We start from the raw sequence: 21,550 nt of genomic DNA on the forward strand, positions 1-21,550 counted from the left end.
TTCTTGCGGAACCCCACACCAGCTGCTGAAGACAGCTCAGACCTGTGTCCTTGCTCCTGCCACTCTGCCCTGGCGCCCTGAACACAGGAGGAGGCAGATGGAAGCAGGAGTGTTCTTGGTTTGCACTGGCTCCTCTCCTGCTAACTCTTCCCCCAGCCCCACTTGTCAGACTCGGGGCCAGGAGGAGAGAGGATCCAGGCCAAGGAAGCAGGTGAGGATGCAGCAGACACTGTTGGCTGCTCCAACCACTCACACTTCCTGATGCCCCGTCCTCTGCCAACCCCTGCAGTGCCCCTGCTGGTCCTGCCACATCTGGCTGGCACTGGGGCTCTAGGGTCAGGATCATGGGGATCGTGGACCTCTTCCCTTGTCTGCCCCAACCCTCCTGCCACAGCAGTCGGCAGCCGCTCTGTGCCCGTACCTTGAAGGACTCCAGGAATCCCCCGTGGCCCCCGTTCTCAAACTTGTCCTCTTCCGGGCCGAGTCCCAGCATGGCCTGTGTGTGGGCATGGAGCTCGTCGTGAAGGTTGTCCAAGAGGGCGGCCCTCGTCCGGTCCTGGGAGGAGGGAGGGGGGCGGTTGTGGAGCAGGCACTGAGAGCAGAGGGGGCTCCAGCCGCCTGGCTGAGGGCTGCTGTTCTGGCCAAGCGCATCTTGGTGACGGTGTGAGCTAAGGCCAGGCTGGGCTCCACGCTCACAAATGTCGCAACTGGCACTACAGCTCAGTGCCCAGCCCTCTGCTCTCTTCCCGCTGCCCCTCCTCGCTGGGCCGCCCCACCCCGCCAGCTCTACCTGACTCCTGGCCCGGCCCAGCTCTCTACCCCAAGCTCCACATCCATGTACCACTGCCCACTGCTCCTCTCCATCCAGATGTTCCTCCAGAGCCATCGTAAAACCTCCAGGGGGCGCCATGCACCCAGACCTGGACTGGCCCTTTCGGTGACCCAGCCTGCGCAGGCACCTCCAGATCAGCAGTCCCTGGCACAGCTACCTCCCAGTGGTCGCCTGTCAGCAAAGAGCCCAGCTGAAGGCCTAAGAGCCACCCCACCAATCCACTTCCCCCCACCCTTAATATGGAAGTCCATCCGTCTTCCCCAAATCATTCCCCCTGTGCCTGGGGTAAGCAAGTTGCCATCATCTCTCTTGAACTCCTGTCATAGCTTCTAACTGGCCACCCTTCCTGCCCTCTTCCCTTTCAACCTACCCTCCCCACCACTGTCAGAGTAATCATCTAATATGCGAAGCAAACATCACTCTTCTGCCTAAGTCCTTTAATAGGGCCCACCCCCTCTAGCTCAAATCCCTTCTTGATATGACCCAACCTATGTCTCCAGCTGAGTCCCCACCATCCCATCCCCCACGAGTCCTTCCCTCAGGCCACATCAAACCCTCTGGAACCCCCTCACCAAGTCATGCTCTGATTCTGCCCTGATTCTTCTTTGCTCATCAGATTCTTCTTTCCTCCCAGCAAACGGCTCATCAGATTCCCAGATTCAGCAGCTGAAGGGCCACCTCCTCCGAGAAGCCTTCCCTGAATACTCCCTAGACCCCCACAGGCAGAGGCAGTCACTATCCTAAGTCACAGCCCCCATGCTAGCCTCCATCAGGGCTCAGTGCTGGCAAACGGTATCTTTCCTCTAGTAACGGCCCCTCCCACCAGCCTGCGAACTCTGTGTGAGCAGAAACTGAGTCGCATTTATGCCCGTGTCCCAGGAAACAGAACGGAGCCTGGCACACTGTAGGTGCTCAATAAACGACTGGTGAATGGCTGACTAGACCTGAAATTTGGACTTAGTTTCCACAAGAAGAGTTACTGTATCAACACAGAACTGACGACTTCGAGGGGCAAAGACGATGCTCCCCCTCCCCCCGCCCCCCCCATCCCCCCCAGGAACAGACCCCGGCAGAGCCTGGCTAACAGGAGGGCAGGGGGAAGACCCCAGAAACCTCGTTCTCACCTCCAGTTTCGCGAACTTGTCCGACTTGCAGCAGGCGTTCTCTGCGTTGGTGAGCTTGGTGAGCAGAAACTCCCTGAACTCGGGGCCCTGGAAGACAAGCAGCTCTGGGACTCTCCCAGCCTCACCATGGGCAGGCAGAACGGGGGGGGGGAGGTTTAGGAGCGCCCCTGAAAAGTCCCTTCAGACATTGGATCACATCTAGCCCAGGCCAAGCCCAGCTGCTACGATGCCTACATGGAAACCAGCTCCCCGGGTCCTGGAAAACCATCCCTCCACACCCACAGTGGCATTCCCGTGCCTGGAGGCGACTTCTGCCCCAGGCTCCTGGTATAAAAACGCTTCTTTCAGCAGAAATTCAAACTCCCTGAACGAGACCCTGTGCTAGGCCAGGCTGGCAGCAGGAGCAGAGGTGGGGGAGACCCCAAGTAAAGCCCCCCAACCCTGCTGAATAAAGGCCCGGCTAACGTCCCTGCCCAGGTTCGGCCCCACTGCAACCCCTGCCACTCCGGCGTGGGAACCTGGCGTTTGGCTGTGAGAGGAGCAGAAGGGAGAGCGTCTTACCTTCTGGAAAACAGGGGGGTTGGGCAGAGGTGGGCCAAAGGCCGGCACGTCCTCCCGCGCCGTGACTGAGACCTGAAACAGAGCCTCGGTGTGAGCCAGGAGGGAAGATCCATGTGCCGTGCCCGGGCCCCAGGGCAGCCCCACTTCCCGCGGCAGATCTCGCCCCCTCCTCCCCTTGCCCCTGGGAGCCATGGCCAGCGTGGCAGAGCTCCTAGGAGTGAGCTGGATGGCATGGCACCATCACATGCTCGTCTGCACCGCTGGAGGCCAGACGTGAGCCTGGCACGAGGAATGGACAGGGCCTGGGACCCCAGCTCTAACGCAGTGCAAGCGCTCAGGACGCATCTCCTGGCCGCACTGGCTGGGGTGAGAAGCCCACGAGGAGGCACGGTGAGAATTATTAGCCTCTTTCGCTGGTGAGGAAACAGGTGCCCAGAGACACGGAGTGACCCTCCCAAAGGCACCCAGGGGATGAGCCACCAAGAAGAACAGAGAATCCAGACCCTGCTCTGGGGTTCTAACCACAGCCCTGGCTCTCAACCTGTCCACACTTCAAGTGCTTAAACAAGAAATGCCAATGGCACGGGCTCCCCCCGACGCCTGAATCAGCAGCGCCGAGGCAAGCCAGGAATCTGCAGCTGGGAGCTCCTGGGAGCTCCTGTGCAGCGGGCGGGTGAGCGTCTGGAAGCCCTGACCACCCCCCACAGGGCCAGGCAGTCGGGGTGAGGCTTGAACCAATAGCACGGCCCGGGCTGGGAAGTGGGGGTGGAGGACATCAGGGTGAGCTGCGTGCTGCGTGCTGCAGAGGGGGTACCAGGCTCTGGGTGGGTGCACACCTCTGGCCAGCCTAGCGAGGCACGAGTTAATGGAGTGAGAGCCCCCAGATGTTCTGTGTGGGGTCCCCCAGGCCTGGGACAGGCCCCACACCTCCATCTCCCCTCGGCACGCAGGTGCCCTGGTTTCACCCGTCCTCGGCCCACGAGGCTGCAGGCCTCTCTGGAGATCTGCCCTCTCCCCGTCCCAGGCGGGCGGCTCTGACGTGAGCGAGGCCCTGGCCCACCGCCAGCTGCTGGCCTGTGAAGTAGGGCAGATGCTGAGAGTCGGCCAGCCAGGGTGAGCAGGCAGCTCGGAGCCCGGCCAAGGAAAGGCCCGGCCAAGGGTCCGCAGGGGAAGGGAGTGGGGAGGGCTGGTCAGTACCAAGTTCAAAGCTGTGGGCAGGGCCCACACGGCAGCGACCAGTCAGGAACCGGGGTATGGGTTGCTGACGTGATTTCTGGCTGGTTCCAGCTGCCAAACGCAGTTCCCCACCGCCACCCTCCATGCGCCATGGCACAAGTCAAGAATTCCACCCCCAGAGCCAGAACCTGGGGAGGGGTCGGTGGAAAGGCTCCTGACCCGCTGCCGACTGGGCCAAGGCCGGAGGCCAGGCCTAGCCCTTGCTCTTCCCACCTGGACACCCCTCTCAGGCGTGCATCTGCGAGGGCTGTGCTGACTGGGCAAATGGCTTCATGTATGTTCTGAAATCCACCAAGTGTCCAGACAGACAAGTCCGCCGCAGCAGCCACGTCAGAAAAGAGGGGACAGGCCCTTCCTGTGACGGCCATTCCTCTCCCGTCCCCATTGTGCTCCCTCTCCTGACCCCTTTCCAGCAGAGCGCGGGCCTCTGTCGTTCCCGCCTCTTGGGGACGGTTGGGTTGCTGGGCTGAAAGCAGAAGCTCCACCTTCCTGTTTTCTAAACTCCGTGCAGGCCGCCCAGCAGGGCCTGAGCAGAGACCCTGCAAGACGGAGGCCGGGGCCTGTGAGGAACGAGGATGCGCCAGGAGGTGGGAACCTCGCAGGCTCGCGCCCACGAGGGGCCTGGAAACCTCAGAGAACCGCCCGGGTCGCCGGAGCCACGGACGGCAGTGAGGGGAAGGGGGCACAGGCAGACCCCTCTCCAAGGATCGGCTTCACCTAAGACCCCTGAGACCTGTGCAGGACTTCAGGGGCCAGGCTCAGGGCGCCTCAGGCAGGAGGAGGGAGGGAGGGAGTCCTGATGATGGCTCGGCTGGCATTCCCTTCCAACCTGGCAGGATGGGGACCAAACTTGTGCCTGGAGAATAAGCCCATGTGACACTTCACGCGCACCCGGGCTCTGGAGCCAAGTTCCCGCCTGCTCCGACGGCTCAGGGTTGGCGACCACAGGCCGACCTGGACAAGGCGACGCCGCCGTTGCCCTCCTACGTGCACCTAATAAAGGGCACCTGAGGTGCCACACAGTTCCCCAAACCACTGCTTATCCGTCTCACACACACACCTGTTTCTCAACTTCCCCCTGCCCCTTCCGACCACATCAGGGCTGGAAGGAACTCTGAGGTTGTCTAGCCCAACTTCCTCATCGCACACAGACAGAATCAGAGGCCCAGAGGGCGCAGGGACTGGCCACGGTCACAGTCAGAGGACCAGCGCCCCAGGCTCCGAGACTCTAGGCCTGGGCCCTTTCCTGCACGCCCCCACCCACCCTCCCCTCCTCTCCTACTGTTTGTCCTCCCCCGAGGGGCTTTCCCAAAGCACTGCTGAGCCCAGGGAAACCTCCCTCACCTGCTTTTCCAGAGCCCCTAAGCCTGCAAGCGTCAGCTAAGGTCTCGTTCCACCCTGGGCCCCCTGAGGCACCTGACCAGGTCCTCCTCAGTCTGCTCATCACCTGGGGTTCACGGAGGTTTGGGGAGCACCTTGGAAGGCTGGTCTCCCTCCCTGCCCCCTGCCTTCCTGGCCCCATTCACAGATCTTGCCTTCCAACCTCCACGCTCTCCTGACAGGTGGAGCACAAGGTCCCACGTCCGGGGGCCAGCCCGGCTCTTCCTGTGGGTCCTACCTCCCTGCTTCTCACCACCTCTCTCAGGGAAGCGCTTCTACCTGGACCGCAGGCTGTGGCTGGGAAGACTTGGTAAAGACTTCTAGCATCAAAGCTGGAGGTGGGGTGCCGATGGGGGGACCTCTGACTTTTCTCTGTTTTGTCCTAAGCTCTTGGGAAAGCAGAGAAGCCAATTAGCTGAGCTCCACTTCCTATCAGAAACTTTTAAAATGCCAAACGGCCACAAGAGGGCCCATTCGGCCAGCAGCGGCCCAGCAGACAAGAGGAGCCACGCATATGCACATGCACGGGACTGCCTGGCCGGATCTGGGAGCCTCCCCGCCTCTCGCCCATCACACACCTTTCTTTGGGGATCCCAAGCAGTAGCTCTTCTCTCTCTTCCCTGAAGGCTGGTTCTGAAGGTCACGTGAACGTGCCCACCCCTGGCACCCAGTAGGCACGGAGTGAATAAAATCTGCTTCCACCAACAAATCCAGCAGCTATTCGCCCATTTCGGTCAAAGCAAGTGAGCCTTCAGGGAGAGGCCCAAATCACGGCTTCTCTACCTTTTCGGCTGAAACCGCTCAGTGACAGGAGGCCATGAACATGGACATGGGCATGAAAGAGATCGGCTCTCCTCCTCAGCAGAGAGGTGTGGGGTTTGTTTGGTTATGTATTTGTTTGTTGGTGTGGGGTTTTTTTGAAGCCTCATACTTGGCTTTAAAGTTGATGTGAATTCTGCACTTAATCTGTCTGGCTTTGTACTGATATAGCAAGTATATCACCTCATTTTATTTTCCCTAAAACTTCCAGCAAAATGAATACTTCATGCAGACAGCTATGAGGCGCTAGAGCTTCGTAAACCCCCAGAACCAGCACTGGCCTAAGTTATGACACAGGAAACGTTTCCAGGCCTCAGAGCTTTCCATCAGCATGACAGGCCTTTCCCTCTGCCTGTAACAGCGCCTCCTAACCTTGTGGGGAGCAGGCAGTCCGCTGAGAGCCTGAGCTGTGGCCTCTCCCCCTAGGAAACGCAGCGAAAACGCAAAGAAGCACGTACACTCGACGTTCTGCACGCATCTGCAGGGGGTTCAAGGGCTATATGACATCTACTTAGGAACCCTGCTTCAGTCTGTCCCCCTGGGGTCTCATGCCCCCCAACACTGTGACGCAGAGAAACCTATACCCAAGAGGCGGGGATTATTTCTGGCGGAGAGGCAGAGAGGAGAGCTAGTGATTCAGACACCAGAGGGCAGTGTGAGGGCCGCTGAGGTGGTGGGCTCACCTGCATCCATGAGGATTTTGAGCTCCTCTGAAAGACTGCTGATGGGTTAGGGCAGTGGTCGGCAAACTCATTAGTCAACAGAGCCAAATATCAACAGTACAACGACTGAAATTTCTTTTGAGAGCCAGATTTTTTGAACTTAAACTATATAGGTAGGTATATTGTTATTAACTTCATTAGGGTATTCCTAAGCTGGCCTTTGCTAAAAACGTCCTCAATCTGATTGAGGTACGTTCGCTGAGGTCGACGCCTTCCAACTCTCCCATCCACACTGGTCTTGTACACTTGTTTCGTCTATCTCCTTTCATTCATCCTCTCTGTATGTCCAAACCATCTCAGTATGCCTTTCTCAATCCTCGACACTACATCTTCTTTCACTCCACATCGTTCCCTAAAGTTAACTTAATAAACTTTACTTAAAGTTTTAAGTCAACTTCGCACTGTACGTGCGTGCCCGCACATGGTATTTTGTGGAAGAGCCACACTCAAGGGGCCAAAGAGCCGCATGTGGTTCGCGAGCCGCGGTTTGCCGACCACTGGGTTAGGGGGCTGAGACCCAGGTACTCATAATCCACCCCCTGGCAGTCTTCAAATTAAGATCAACCATTTATTCCAGAAGAGCTAAACCAGAGGGGCCGCCCGGGGGCCAGGGTCTCCCAGGCCCCTGCGCCCCACCCTTCTCACCATGAACACCCCTTTTCTTTCTTTTCTTTGTTGCCACCCTCTTCCTCTCCCTTTCCTGACAGTCCTCTCTGTGTTTTCCTCCTCCCCCCTGGTTCTGCCAATGGCGTGACCTGATTCCCAATAGGAGCATCCGGGCTTCTCAACCCTTCGGTTAGATGGTGCTGAGCCTGGAGAGGACCAGATGGATGAGATGACCTCAGAGGATGGGTGCTCCCCACTAAGAGTCGAGCCCCCCAAATCCCAGAAACCTGAGAGCCGTGGAAAATCAGTCACACCACCGCCAGGAGTGGCACCTTGGAGACCAGGTCGAGGAGCCACGGGGAACTGGTATTTCCTGGTCTCGCTGAATCCGTAAGTGTGGTGAGGCGCCTTGGCCACCGCGCCCTCCCAGAGACATTCTCCTCACCTTGTAGGCCGGGGTGTCCGTGCCCGGGCTCTCGGCCTGCACCACGATGTAGGCGTGCAGGAAGTTGGAGGCAATCATATCTGGGACAAACGGTGTGTTTTCTTCTTGGAAGATGATGGCCACAATGTCATTCCCAATGTGTCTCTTTCTCTGGAGCTAAACAAAAAGCACCCCATTGTTATAAGCCAGCTGGGAACATCCTGAATGCAGAATAGATCTACACAGGAAATGCCTCGTTATGCTATCTTTATACGTAAACCCTGGAACTCGGAGACCTCGCTCTCCGGGGAGCTTTTCATTTTCATCTTTAGAAGCCATCAAAAAGGAAAAAGTGGGGAAGGTGCCCAAGTTGTCAGGTAGAGACTAGCAGGCATCTCACTGAACTCCAGAGTGTGCAGAGCTCACACTCGGGACTCGGGGAGAAGAGTTCAACGTGGAGGCCCAGGTTTTGCCCAAGTGATCCAGGAGAAACACAAACACAGGTGAAGCTCCCTGAGAACAGGAGCAAGGCCACCAGCCTGCAAGCGGTGAATCAGCTCCTGCACACAAATGCCCGCCACTGTGGGGTGCAGGGGGCAGGGAAGAGGGCAAAGTCAGAGACCTGGGGGTAATCTGAGAAGGCTTCCTGGAAGAGGGGGTAGTAGGGGGGGACAATTGATGGGAATGTGGGTGAGCAGGGCTGAGGCGGCAGATCATTCTACACCAGAGGGGAGCAGAACCATGCTTAGAGACACAGGGGCAACAGGGCTTCGTGGAGGTCATGGGGGAGAGAGAAAGCCAACCCTGACTCAGTACCGCAAACTGGGCCAGGTGCTTTCACAGGTGAGCTCAGTCACCGCGCACCTGCTGTGCGGCAGGAGCCATGCTGGGCTATCCACACGCACGATTTCAAATGACAAGGCCCTCCTGTACACCAAGTCCTGGCGTGGTGCTTGCCTGTGCATTTGTCCCTTTATTAAGCACCTACTGCATGCAGGCCCTAAGCTTCACTTTGAGTTTCTTGTTGGAAGATGATGGCCACAATGAACACCCGTTTTATATACTGAGCCCAGTGCTGGGCACTTTTACACAAATTCTCTCCCTTATTCTACACACACCATCTCGTTTCTTGGGAAGAGAAAATTAATATTTATTCAGTCCTTGCCAACATCCAGTCTCGACATACTTCCCACTTAACACCAGTGAGGCTGAACGCGGGCGGAGAAGGGCCCTCAGCCGCAGGCTGGGTGGCGGGAGGGGCCGTGAGGGGACAGAGACTGGGGTGAAACACAGAGAAAACCTGCTTTGGCTACAAAGGAATCCTGTCCCATTTGTTTCTGGAACATTCAGTGGTTATTTTAGAGCCAAATCACAGTCCCATTTGCCAATTTCCTTTTTTTCCATAGAAGCCGAGCACTGTTTACAGAATTACATTTGTGCTCCCACCCCATCCCCTACTCAGAGATGGATGGGTCGGCGTCTGGCGAAAGGCCTACCTTCCCTGGTTATGCTCCTAAGAGACTGACAAGGCAAAGGGCGGGGTGCAGCAGCCAGAGATCAACTGCTGGATTCGGGGCTCAACAAGGAAAAAGCCAGGCCTTCCCTGGGGACACAGCATCAGAAGCAGCAAAGGAGAGGGTGCGCAGGAAAACCCTGGGAGCGAGGTCTCCTCCAGGTTCTCTGGTTGAGGGAGGGGCTCAATTCCTGCCCACCGGCAGGTGTGCTGCGAGCCCTGGGAGCCGAGGCTGTGAGACTAGAAAAGCTGGGGGGAGGGAGGTGTCTTGTGCACTAACCAGTGACATCACTGGGGCAGGAAGCAGGCACAAGCCTCATGGTCTGGATGGCGAACAGCTGTCAGGGAGGAAGCCTGCCGCACGCCCGGCATCGTACTGGGTCCTACATTCAGAGCCAGGTGTGATCCCCACAACAACGCTCGGACACACATGGCGCTCTCCCCATTTTACAGATGGGAACACTGAAGCCACGAGATCAACCGCTCGCCCAGAATCACATACCCCGAAGCACAGAGCTGCAGGACATCTGCAGACCCCGTCGGGACTCTTCACCACCCCCCACGTGACCAGGGCCCTGGCCTCCGCTCCCAGCTCTGCCCCAAGCAGCTGGGACACAGTCTTTTGACCACACCGAGCGGCAGTGCTCCCTGGTCAGAGCGGGGTAACCTCAGCCCTGCTGTCCTGTCCGGGGCGGTGAGATAGTGCGAGAGAACAGGCTGTGGGGGGAACAGCACCGCTGGACAGACCGGCCTCTTGGTGGTGAAAGGGGAGGGGGTGCACTCCCTCCGGTAGGTGGGACCAGAAGACTCTCACCTCGCAGGCCCCAGGCTCCCAGATCCCTCCCGCCCCCGGTTACCTGCTGGGCGTCTCCCTCGGTAAAGGGCAGCTTTGTGGAGACATGAAACATGATCTCCCTGTCCCGAAATATCGTGAACACCGACTCCACCCCCGTCTGTCCATGGGTCACGTCCAGGCCTCCTCGGAAACTGTCAGCACAAAAAACGGGGCAAGTGCCACGGGGAGAGAGAGTGGGGGTTAGTGGGCAACGTGGCGCAACTTTCCCTAAACACATGGGGCAGGTGAAGGGGCATGGAGGGTTGGCTGAGAGACGGTGATGCGGGGAGAGCAGGCGGGTCCGCCCTTCTGAGCAGACGAGCCCTGGCGTCCGCCCAGAAACGCACACTGAAAAGACAGAGACGAATTCCAAGCTTTGGCTGCGTCCCCTCCATAACGTGAGTCATGTGGGAAGGGAGGTCGTGCACCCACAAATCCCAGACGAGTGCTGTCCTGGGTGCCAGTGGCCCCTAAGGCTGCGCACCAGGCTTGCTCCCTGCAAGGCCATGTCCAAGCCCTCGGCCCAAAGCCCAGGAAACCGGCCATCCTGCTGGGTGGTGGTGAGCCCCATAGGAGCCTCCAGAGTCAGCCTGAAGAGGTGACAGGTGCCTGACTTCTGGCCGGCCGGCGTCCGATGTGGGGACAGGACCCCACAGGGCAGCACCCAGCCTGGAGGTACCCAAGGAGGCCCCTCTCCTGCTATCTCCCCACAGGCAGGAAAGGAGCTAAGGAACTGGGTGGCTTCTGGCAGCTGCCCCTTCTTCCTTTATGGACACGGGGCTGCTAGCCACGGATCACATTCTTCAGCACGAAGAGGAGGATGCAGGTTCCTTTAAGAAGATGAAATCAAATAGACTCTGAACATCAGTGCCCCCCGGGCTCTGCAATACGGTCCAGGAAATGTGCTCGGCCGGCGTGGCAGAAAGCACGCAGGCGGGGGGTCAGGCGCTCCAGGCTCTATACCTGCTTCTGCCCCTAAGTCAGCCCAGGGCCTTGGCATCTCCCTTCATCTCTCTGGGCCCATTTCCTTTCTCTGTGAAATAAAGGGGTAGGCCTTGGCCAGCATGGCCTGGTGGTCAGAGCTTTGGCCTGTGCACCAGAGCGCCTCAGGATTGATTCCGGGGCAAGGACATGTACCTGGGTTGCTGGTTTGATCCCCAGCCCCATCGGGGCACATACGGGAGGCAACCAACCGATGTGTCTCTCTCACCTCTCTCTCTCTCTCTCTCTCTCTCTCTCTCTCTCTCTCTCTCTTTCTCTCTTTTTCTCTCTCTTCCCTCCCTCTCTCCTTCCCTCCCCTTCCACTCTCTCTAAAAGTCAATGGAAAACTATCCTCAGGTGAGGATTAACAGAAATAAATAAGTAAGTAAATTTAGAAAGTAAAGGGATAGGACAACATGACCTCTGGGGTCCTTCCTGGTTTTAACAGACTTTATTGCATCTATTCAAGACACATCCTTTCGCATTTTACAGTCTGTGAAATCTGGACGCACCTCACAAAGATGGCACCTCAGGGTCAATGGAGGTGGTGTGATCTGCCTTAACCCCCAGCAGCCTGTGGACTCAGCACTGTCTATCTCGCTTTCACAGGTGAGGAGACTGAGGCTTGCAGAGGTTAAGTCACGTGTCCAAAGTCATAGAGCTACCAAGTAATGGAGGCGGAACTGTAACCCATGTGAGACTGAGGCCGGGCAGTGACAACCTTGAAGGAAAGGAGGATGGAGGGAGAGGGGGGGAAGGGGAAGGAAGAGGAGAGAAGGAAGCAGAGGAAGAACACCTAGGGATTCCAGAACACCTACTGCCTGACAGGCCTGGGAGTTCTCACACGGGTTGGGAGATCCTGTTAACGTGGCTGCTGGAGCGGGGAATTCGGGGGCTGCCACTGCCGGCCGTGACGCACGGCACAGTCCGGCCAGGTCTGAAGGTCCCTCCCAAAGGTGGCCTTTGCCAAGGAAAACCAAAGGCCAGAGTTTTCCAAGCAATAGCTCCCATATGCTTTCTGTCCACTTGGAGAACCACAGACGGTGGCATAGATTCCTGCCAGGGGGAGGGGGCTACGGGTGTGGGCTACTGTATTTCTACCAACTCTTAGTTATCCATTCTTCCTGTGTATGGTCTAAAATGGATCATTTCCCCCAAACAGCACAGGGCCCGCTTCCCTGAATGCTGGCAGGTGAGTGATAGGGAAGATGGATTCATTAAGCTCTCGGTCTGAGCCAAATGTAATTAGGAAGGCACATCTGAGTGGGAGTAGCTTCATCATGCATCCTAGGCCGGTGTCAACGCCTTTCAGATAACCTGCGTCCTTGATTATCCCCTGGGCTCCTGTCCCCTTGGAGTGTTGATCATTTGCTGAAAAACAACCCCGTGTTTCCTGTGTCTGTGTGTGTGTGGGGGGGGGGGGAGTTATATATTTTTATTGATTTCAGAGAGCAAGAGAGAGGGAGAGATAGAAACATCAATGATGAGAGAGAATCATTGATCGGCTGCCTCCTGCATCAAGCCCGCAACCCGGGCATGCACCCTGACCGGGAATCAAACTGTGACCTCCTGGTTCATAGGTCAATGCTCAACCACTGAGCCACACCAGCTGGGCTCTTGTGTATGTTTTTAAGTCTCACACGCCCTCCCTGAAACTCAGCTGTCGCCCCTTGCCCTTCCTCCAAGTCCTCATCCGTGGGGCTGAAGCCATCAGGTGGCTGGCACCTACCCTTTGAAGTCCTGCAGGGTGATGGTGTCCCCCAGCAGGTCCAAGAACTCCCTGAAAGCTGGGCTCTCCTCGTTGTTCCCAAACAGCTCCTCCTCCAGGGTCTGGAAGACAAACAGGCCAGGGGCAGGAGTTAGAAAGAGACTTCTTGGTGCCAAAGGAAGGAACGTGGTTGTCCAGTTACCGGTCCCTTTCTCTCTTTCTCCCCGTCCCCCACCACAATCGCCATCCAGTGGCTCTGTCCTTGCCTGGAGGAAGGACTGGGGCTCACCCACAGACCTGGATGTGGGGGGCTGGTTAATGAGGACTTTCTCTTCAAACGCAAGCTGCTGGTCAGTACAAAAAGCAAAGCTAAAAAGCCCTGGCTGGTGGGGCTCAGTTAATTGAGCGTCCTCCCATACACCAAAAAACAAAGCTGAAGCAAAGAGCGCTTACACAGGGTGCCAAAAACCAATCCGTAAGTGAAAACTGATAGCTGGACTTCTGACCAAGGACTCCTACCTAGAATATACAAAGAACTCTTAAAACTCAATCGTAACCAAAACCACAAGAAGATACTACTTTACGCGCACTGATGGCTAGGATCAAAAAGAAAGGCAAGTGTTGGGGAGGGTGTAGAAAGATCAGAATCCACATATGCTGCTGGGGGAATATAAATGGCACTGTCACTTTGGAAAGTCTGGCAGTTCCTCAAAAGGCTGAACAGAGCATTACCATAAGACCCACAATTCCACTCCTAAGAATATATCGAAGAGACATAAAAACACAAGTCCACACAAAAACTTGAAACGTTAATAGCAGCATTCTTCATAAAAGCCCCAAAATGGGAACCAGCTGAAAGGTCCATCAGCTGACAAATGAATAAACAACATGTGGTACGTCCATACAATGGAATATCCTTCAGCCATAAAAAGGCGTAAAGTGCTGACTCATGCTACAACATGGATGAATCTCGAAAACATCAGCTAAGTGACAGACGCCAGACACAAAAGGCCGCATGTTATGATTCCATTTACATGAAATGTCCAGACCAGGAAACCCATAGAGACAGAAAGTCGATTGGTGGTTACCAGGAGGTAAGGGAGTGGTGACGGAGAGTGACTGCTAATGAATGCAGACTTTCTTTGGGGTTGATGGGAATGTTCTGGAGTTAGATAGTGGTGATAGTTGCATAATTCTGTGAATATTCAACTGAACTGTACACTTTATTTAGATATAATCCACATACCACTGTGAACTATATGGTATCTGAGTTATACTTCAATAAAGGTTTAAAGTTTTTTTTTTTTTAATTTTAACTCAACAGTAAAAAATAACCCAATTAGAATATAATCAACAGTCAGCCATCTTAATCTTTCTCTTGGAATCTTTCTGTACTGTTCAGAGATACAGAAGATTGTGGTTGTAAATAGCATCCTCTTCTTACTTCTGTTTTCTATTTTAAGGATTAGGGTCTACTGTGATTAACTTTCCTTTTGAAGTTTCTATTACTATGCTAATGAAAAAAAGAAAATAGTCAAAAGGCATGACAATCATTTCACCTAAGAGGATATACAGATGGCAAATAAGCATATGAAAAGATGTTCAACATTATCAGCCATTAGAGAAATGCAAATTAAAATGATAATAATAAGATATAAATATAATGAGGTATCACTGCACATCTACCAGAACAGACAAAATAAAAAATACTAACAACACCCAATGCTGCCAAGGATGTGGAGATAACAGACCAATCAAATATTGCTGGTAGGAATGCAAAATGGAACAACCGCTCTCAAAAATAGTTTGGCAGTTTCTTACAGAACTAAGCATATAGGTACCATATAACCCAGCAATTGTACCGCTGGGCATTTATCCCACAAATTTAAAAACTTATGCTCATAAAAACCTGTCTACAAATGTTCAAAGCAGCTTTATTCAGAATACCCAAAACCGGGAAACAACCCAGCTTTTGGTCAATGGGTGAATGGTTAAACAGACTGTGGTACACCCACACCATGGAATACTACTCAGCCATAAAAAAGAATAAACTCTTGACATGCTACAACACTTGGATGAATTTCACCAAGTGGAAAAAAGCCAATCCCAAAACTTTATATACTGTATGATGTGATTCAGAAAACATTTTTGAAAGGACAAAGTTTTAGAAATTGGAGAGCAGATTAGTAGTTGCCAAGAGTTAGAGACTGGAGGGGGAAGGGAGCATAAGAGGCAGGAGGGAGATTGGTGTGGTTACAAAAAGAAAACACAAGATGTCCTAAAAGCAAAAAGTGAAATGGAATTCTGTATCTTGACTGTCTAACCTAAACATGTGATAAAATTATATATAGAATGAAATACACACACACACACACACACACACACACACACACACACACCAGATGAGTACATATAAAACTGAGGAAGTCAGAATAAGACCCATGGATTGCACGGTTGTGATATTGCACTATCCTATCTAATAATAAACAAACATGGTAATTGACCATACCTTCGCTACGCCTCCCATTGGCTAATCAGCGTGATATGCAAATTAACCACCAACAAAGATGGTGGTTAATTTGCATACGTAGGCTCCAAGTGGTGGAATGAAGCCTGACGTTTCCGGGGCCAGCGGAGCAGTGAGGCCTCAACCCCGGGGCCAGCGGAGCAGTGAGGCCTCAGCCTCGCGGCCAGTGGAGCAGCGAGGCCTGACGTTTCCGGGGCCGGCGAAGCAGTGAGGCCTCACAGCTCTGGGGCTGGTGGAGAAGTGAAGCCTGACGTTTCCAGGGCCGGCTCCAGCCAGAACTCAGCCAGAGCAAAGGCCTGGGCCCCAGGTGCCAGAGGCAAACCAGTGCCAGCAGCCAGGGGAAAGGAAGGCCTATTGCATGAATCTCTTCGTGCAACAGGCCTCTAGTCTATATATATAAAAGACTAAGCGACCGGCCAACCGGCTGGTAGCTATGACCCACACTGACCACCAGGGGGCAGACGCTCAACACAGGAGCAGAAGCCACAGGCATGGAAACATTGAACAGACTGATGGATCTCAGAGAGAAATCAGGAGGGAGAAAAGGGGAGGGTGGGAAGAGATTAACCAAAGATCTTATATGCATACTAGAGGCCCAGTGCACCAGTGGGGTCCCTTGGCCTTGCCTCCACCCTCTTGCAATCCAGAAGTCCTCGGGGGATGTCAGAGAGCCCCACAGGCCAGGCCAAGGGACACCACCAGTGCACAAATCTGTGCACCAGGCCCCTATTAGTTTTATAAGACACTAGAGGCCTGATAAACGAAAATCATGCAAGAGTAGGCCTCGCACCCCCAGCTGCCTTGAGGCCCCACCCCACACCCACTGGTTGTTCTGAAGGTCACCCGAAAGGTCGTTCAGGAAGGTCATTCCGCCATCCGGTCTAATTAGCATATTAGCTCTTTATTATATAGGATTACCGGTGGGGGAAACTGGGTAAAGGGTACACAGATCTTTCTATTAATTTCTTACAACTACATGTAAATCTACAAATATCTAAAAATTAGAAGTTTAATAACGTTTTTAAATAGAAGGCAAAGCTAAAAACAGTAGTAGGCTCTACAATTGTGACAGGCTTGAAACACTGAGTGGCCCACCGATCAACAGGCTCTCCCACAGTGGCAGGATCTGCAAACAGCTGAGGGCTCCGCAAGCATCCACAGATGGCCACGAGCAGCCTCAGGTGACACAGACACTCCAGTCTGCACCACCGCTTGAAGGAGAAAGTCCCCAACAGGTGTTCTTTAACACCTCCTTAATGAGTACATTAGACAAAAAAGAGCTGAGCCCAGGTTCCAACCCTTCAACGGGTAACAGAATCCAGTCAGGCTTCAGTAACTTTTAATTTTTACAGTATTTCTGTTTAGAACCACCTTCATTTCATGTACAACGATACTGATTTTCCAATTAGAGTATCAATATAAAAATTTCCTTTAAAAATAAATGCATTTCAGCCCGGCCGGCATGGCTCAGTGATAGAGCGTCAACCTATGAACCAGGAGGTCCCAGTTCGATCCCTGGGTAGGGCATATACTGGGATTGTGGGCTCAATCCCCAGTAGGGGGCATACAGGAAGCAGTCAATCAATGATTCGCTCTCTTCATTTATGTTTCTATCTCTCTCTCCCTCTCCCTTCCTCTCTGAAATCAATCAAAACATATTAAAAATAATAATAAATGCATTTCAGTTGAAAAAACTTTTAAAGAAAATATTACACAATTGATAGTAGAGGTGTGATAAAAACTGTAACAGTGCCATACAGTGGGACAAACGATACTGAGTATGGTTTGTGAATGTCTGAAGTTTGGGGCACACCACTCTCTAGTAGAGGCCTGCAAACTATGCCCTGTGGGCCAAGTCTGGCCTGCTGCCTGTTTTTATAAATAAAATTTTATTGGAACACAATCAGGCCAACTCATTTACATATTGCCTTTGGCTGCCTTTGCACTACAGAGGCAGAGCTGAGTGGCCACAACAGAGATAGTAGGCTCATCAAGTCTAAAATATTTACCATCTAGCCCTGCACAGAAAACTTTCTTAGCATGCCAGGAAGGCATCCCAACTCTAGCCCAGCATCCCATCGGCCCCAGTTATGCGGCCAAAGTGTGGGAGAACAACTAGCTCCAGACAACAACATCTCCTTCTGGGAAAACATTTCAGCTAGAGCTCTCTCCAGATTTATACCCAGCCTGGTATGAGCATTATCTTTATTTTGTACTGGCCTTGAGCTTGACCATGCACTCAGGGAGGGGGTCTTCCTCATCACTTGTATCCCCCACAATGCTTACCACAGTGCCTGACAAACAGAAGAGTTAGATGGGGCTTATTTATACCCTGCGACCAGCATAGGGCTTTCATGCAACAAATGTTCACATTAAATGTCCCCAGGCCGTAGGTTTGCAGAACAACAATCTGTCAAGTTTAAAAAAAAAAAAAAAAAAGACATCTCCCTGCGCGCCCCCACCTTGCCTCCACAGCATCAGGTACATAAACAACAGACTCCTGCTTGGAGGTGGATGGTTAGTGTTCAGTAATTATAACTTTGCTGGAACATTGGATTGTAATCGCTTTATGAGATCTGCTTTGGTAAATTTCACAAGCAAAGAGCTTTAATTAGGTGGGTTACATGAGCAGAGCTGTACAAAATAAAAATGCAATATGTGAAAACAATCAGAGTGGCTACCTGAATAATCTCCCTTCAATTACATGATTTATCTGTGTTGGTTTTTCAGCTCCTAAACTCTTCACTTAATTAGAGTGTTTTTAAGCGAACACATGTTTCTTGTGGTCTAATATCTTCAGACAAGGAAGTCGGCTATTATGTAGCCAGACACACACGGGGGGGAAAAAAACTCCACGGATAAAAATGAAAGGTACTGTTGAGCTACCGTTAGCAGGGCCAAAACTTGTATTCACTCGTTAATTCACATCACAAAACATTATGAGTGTAATTATACAAAGTCCCATGCTAGGATCCTGGATGATACAAAGAAAAAATGAGTGTGGAACCTTCTTTCATAAAACCTTGGTGAGGCATCATTAGCCTGTTCAAGCAGGCTACTTCTCAGGATGTTAATAAAGATGCGACAGAGTTATAAGGAGTTCTTTCACATGGGGGGTTCTTAGAGCCTTTAAAATGTTTCTGGACAACCAAACCCCCTCCGTGTCATTTGTTCACAGAGTACTTCACCAGACGGTCTCATGGAACACATTTTGAGAAACACTACTGGTAACTATAAAGCTAAAAGAGGCAGAGGGGGCGGGGGGAGCAGTGGGTATACAGGTAAATTTTTTAACAACCAGTTCTCCAAACTGGGAAACAGAAGCCCTGGTGTTTGCCAATTACCATGGTGCAAATAATTCCACTGTAGCTGAATTGCAGCTACAAACATGACATCGCTGAACACAGATTTGGGCACAAATGCACACAACTGGCTCCCGCACTACTGACGTCTGGGGAGAGAAAGCTCTCGCCAGCTGCGGGGACGGTGGGCAAAGAGAGCAGCTGGGGCTAATCCATCTCCTCTACCCAGTCTGGTTTTTCTTGTTGTGACCAGCAGAGGAGCTAAGGCAGCTGGGGAGATTTAGAATTTACTGCATGGAAAACTACGTTGCCGCTTAAAGGCTCTGCAGGCCTCTGTGTGAGGAGTCCCCCACTCCTCACACACCTCCAGTCTAACTCACACTTAAAATTGTTGCATTCAAGATATTCAAGAACATGGTACAGGGCTCTTGTACTTGGGGGAAGAAATAAAGAGTCCCCAGTGAGAGCCCGGAGGATATGGTGACCAATATGGATTCGTGGCGCTTACCTGCTTGGCTTTTTGATAAATGACCCCAAATTTGAATGTGTTCTTGACATCATGCTCATCATAGGACACAATCATGTGGGAGGCCTGGAAAATGTGGGAAGAAAAATCAGATTGTTTACTAATTTGGAGGGAAATGGAGGGGGAAGCACCCATTTCAGTGGAAAGTGTGCCCCCTGACATGAGACACCCACACGTAGAAGGGGAGAGAGGGTATAGTCAGAAGTAGGCGGTCAGGATGCAACTCCAAAGCTCTTAGCTATGTCTCAACACCTGAGCGTTCCCCAGTCGTGGCCAAACCTCTGGATCACTGATTCCGTTCCCATCCAGATGTGCCAGCCAAGGCCTGGGCACACAGGGGGTCCAGCCGGACTCAGGGAACTGATGTTACCCCAGTGTGTTACCTGTGGTGTGAAAAGTGAAGCCAGGCCCCCAAAACTGGTAAGCGAGGGTGACCCCAGCTCTCCTTCCACCTGTAATCAGCAGGTGATTTTGACAAGGCACTGCTCCTGCCGGACTTTAATCCCCTTTATCTGTAAGTGAGAGTCTACACGGAGCCCCCTGTTAGGAGTGACACACCCAATACAATCCGCAAAGGGCAAAGAAACCTGACCACTGGTTTTATCTAATTTTCCATTGCGCTTCCAAGAGTAGGTATCTGAGGGTCAGAAACGCTAAACTCCAATTGGGAATTTGCTGCTATTACCTTTACAGATCCGAGTGAGCCACTTAACTTCTCTGCGCCTCGGTTTCCTCATCCGTGAAATGGAGATGTGTGGTTGTGAAGATTCAATGAGACCAAGCACTTAAAGTGCTGAGCACAGAGCAGCTGTCATCATCATCATCATCATCATCCTCCTCCTCCTCCTCCTCATCATCATCAATGTCATTCCCCAGAAAGATCAGAGTGGACCCAGCTCAGTGGGGGAGGGAAGATTTGGACGCTATTGGGATATCCTTTGCAATAAAAAGGAGGGATCCAACCTCATGTTACGGGAGAAACAAACCAGGCGCGACTTGTCTGGCCGCAATATGAGGCCCGTGTTAGGTTGCCACACATGACAGGTCTCTGGGAGGCCCGCAGCTGCCTGGGAAATGGACACTTGTCGGCTCCCCCTGGAAGAGCACCGCTGGCCGACCCGCAGGGAGCCGCCCACTCACTGCTGGGATGACTCAGAGGAGCAGAGCAGCTGCCCTGCCAGGGAAGAGGCACCGGCCATGGAGACCTTCCAAGGAACATTCTAAACTCTGTGAATTTTAAACACACACACACACACACACACACACACACACACCAGCCAGAGTAACATCCCAGCTGGACTAATCAGTCCTTCAAATGTAGAAAACATGAAAGCCCAGCTGCTCCTGCATTGCTACCAGAGCAGGAGGCTTCCCGAGTGACAGAGAGAACTATGCACATGGGCGTCATCAGGCTCTCTCCGTGGATAGGATCTGACAACAAAAACTGCCCAACTTGCCGTTAAGTGGGGCCTTTATGGTGGGGCTGTAATGTTTGGTTAAACCTCACTAATCCAGCTTTAATTATAAAAAGAAGGGCATTTGGAGTGATAGAAAGTGTTCAGTGGAGCGCAGCCTATTACCGCTAAGTGCCTATGGATGCTCAGAGCGCTGGGAAGAGGTGCCTGAGAGAAGGGCTCTGGCGCCTTCTCTGTGCAGAGAGGCCCTGTCATGAGCTCAGCCATCAGCAGAGTGTCCTATCCAATCGTGAACATTTAAGGTGTCTGTTCCAGGGGGTTCTGAAGGTCCAGCCAGGATAGTGCCTCCCTTCTCCGCCAAGCATTTCAGCTCGCGCTTCCTGGCTGTCGGAACTGGGACTCGGGCATGGACCGGACCCGCCCCAGCAAGCCCAGGGGCCACAGCGCTGACCCAGCCTCTCTCCAGACCCCGCCGGCTCACGAAGCAGCAGTGGGTCACGGGGCCTCTTCCTGCGGCCGATCTAACGCAATTCGCTGTCTGTGGTGATGTAAGTCCTGTCCCGCCATAACGGGTCTTCAGTGGGTTGTTGGTTTGTTGTGTTATTATTGCTCCCCCCTCCGCCCCCACGCCCACATCAGAACCAGGGTGAAGACTAGGACAGTCCTAAGGAAACTAATAAATAGAGCCAGCCGGTTTATGATGTAGGGCCGAGCAGGGGCTTGTAAGGCCTCAGAGCCGCGGTAACACTGTCAATGAGGAGCTGCAGTCTGGCCTCTACCTTTTTAGTGGGGTTCTGCCTTCTGCCCCCCTCACTCTCCTGTGATGGCTGACCAGGTCTGCACCAGCCTCCATCCCCAGCTAGAGGTGCAACATCCCCCAGCGCTGACCAGGGCTGCAGGAGCAGGGGAGCTGGAAGGTGGAGAAGCTGCCACCGTGCTAGCCCTCTGCCGCCTGCACACAGCTGAGGACGTCTCAAGCCGGAGACCCAGGCGTGGCCAGTTTGTGAAGGATGAGCAGGGAGAGGGGAGACATGGAGGT

At 53.2% G+C, this 21,550-nt stretch overlaps 1 protein-coding gene across 1 annotated transcript in view; it reads right to left on the reverse strand.

Annotated features, from left to right (window-relative positions):
* RAP1GAP2 (RAP1 GTPase activating protein 2) overlaps positions 1–21,550 on the reverse strand; it is a 188,241-nt gene that overhangs the window by 19,085 nt on the left and 147,606 nt on the right. The window contains exons 11-17 of the mRNA XM_081109358.1: positions 19,079–19,162; positions 12,763–12,863; positions 10,075–10,204; positions 7,726–7,881; positions 2,518–2,589; positions 1,957–2,043; positions 422–556 (exon numbers count right to left, since the gene is read on the reverse strand). Coding sequence (XP_080965484.1) covers positions 422–556; positions 1,957–2,043; positions 2,518–2,589; positions 7,726–7,881; positions 10,075–10,204; positions 12,763–12,863; positions 19,079–19,162 — 765 coding nt within the window. The remainder of the gene's footprint in view (positions 1–421; positions 557–1,956; positions 2,044–2,517; positions 2,590–7,725; positions 7,882–10,074; positions 10,205–12,762; positions 12,864–19,078; positions 19,163–21,550) is intronic.

The sequence above is a fragment of the Myotis nattereri genome (assembly GCF_964212035.1).
Source record: "Myotis nattereri genome assembly, chromosome: 16".
Lineage (NCBI taxonomy): Eukaryota > Metazoa > Chordata > Mammalia > Chiroptera > Vespertilionidae > Myotis > Myotis nattereri.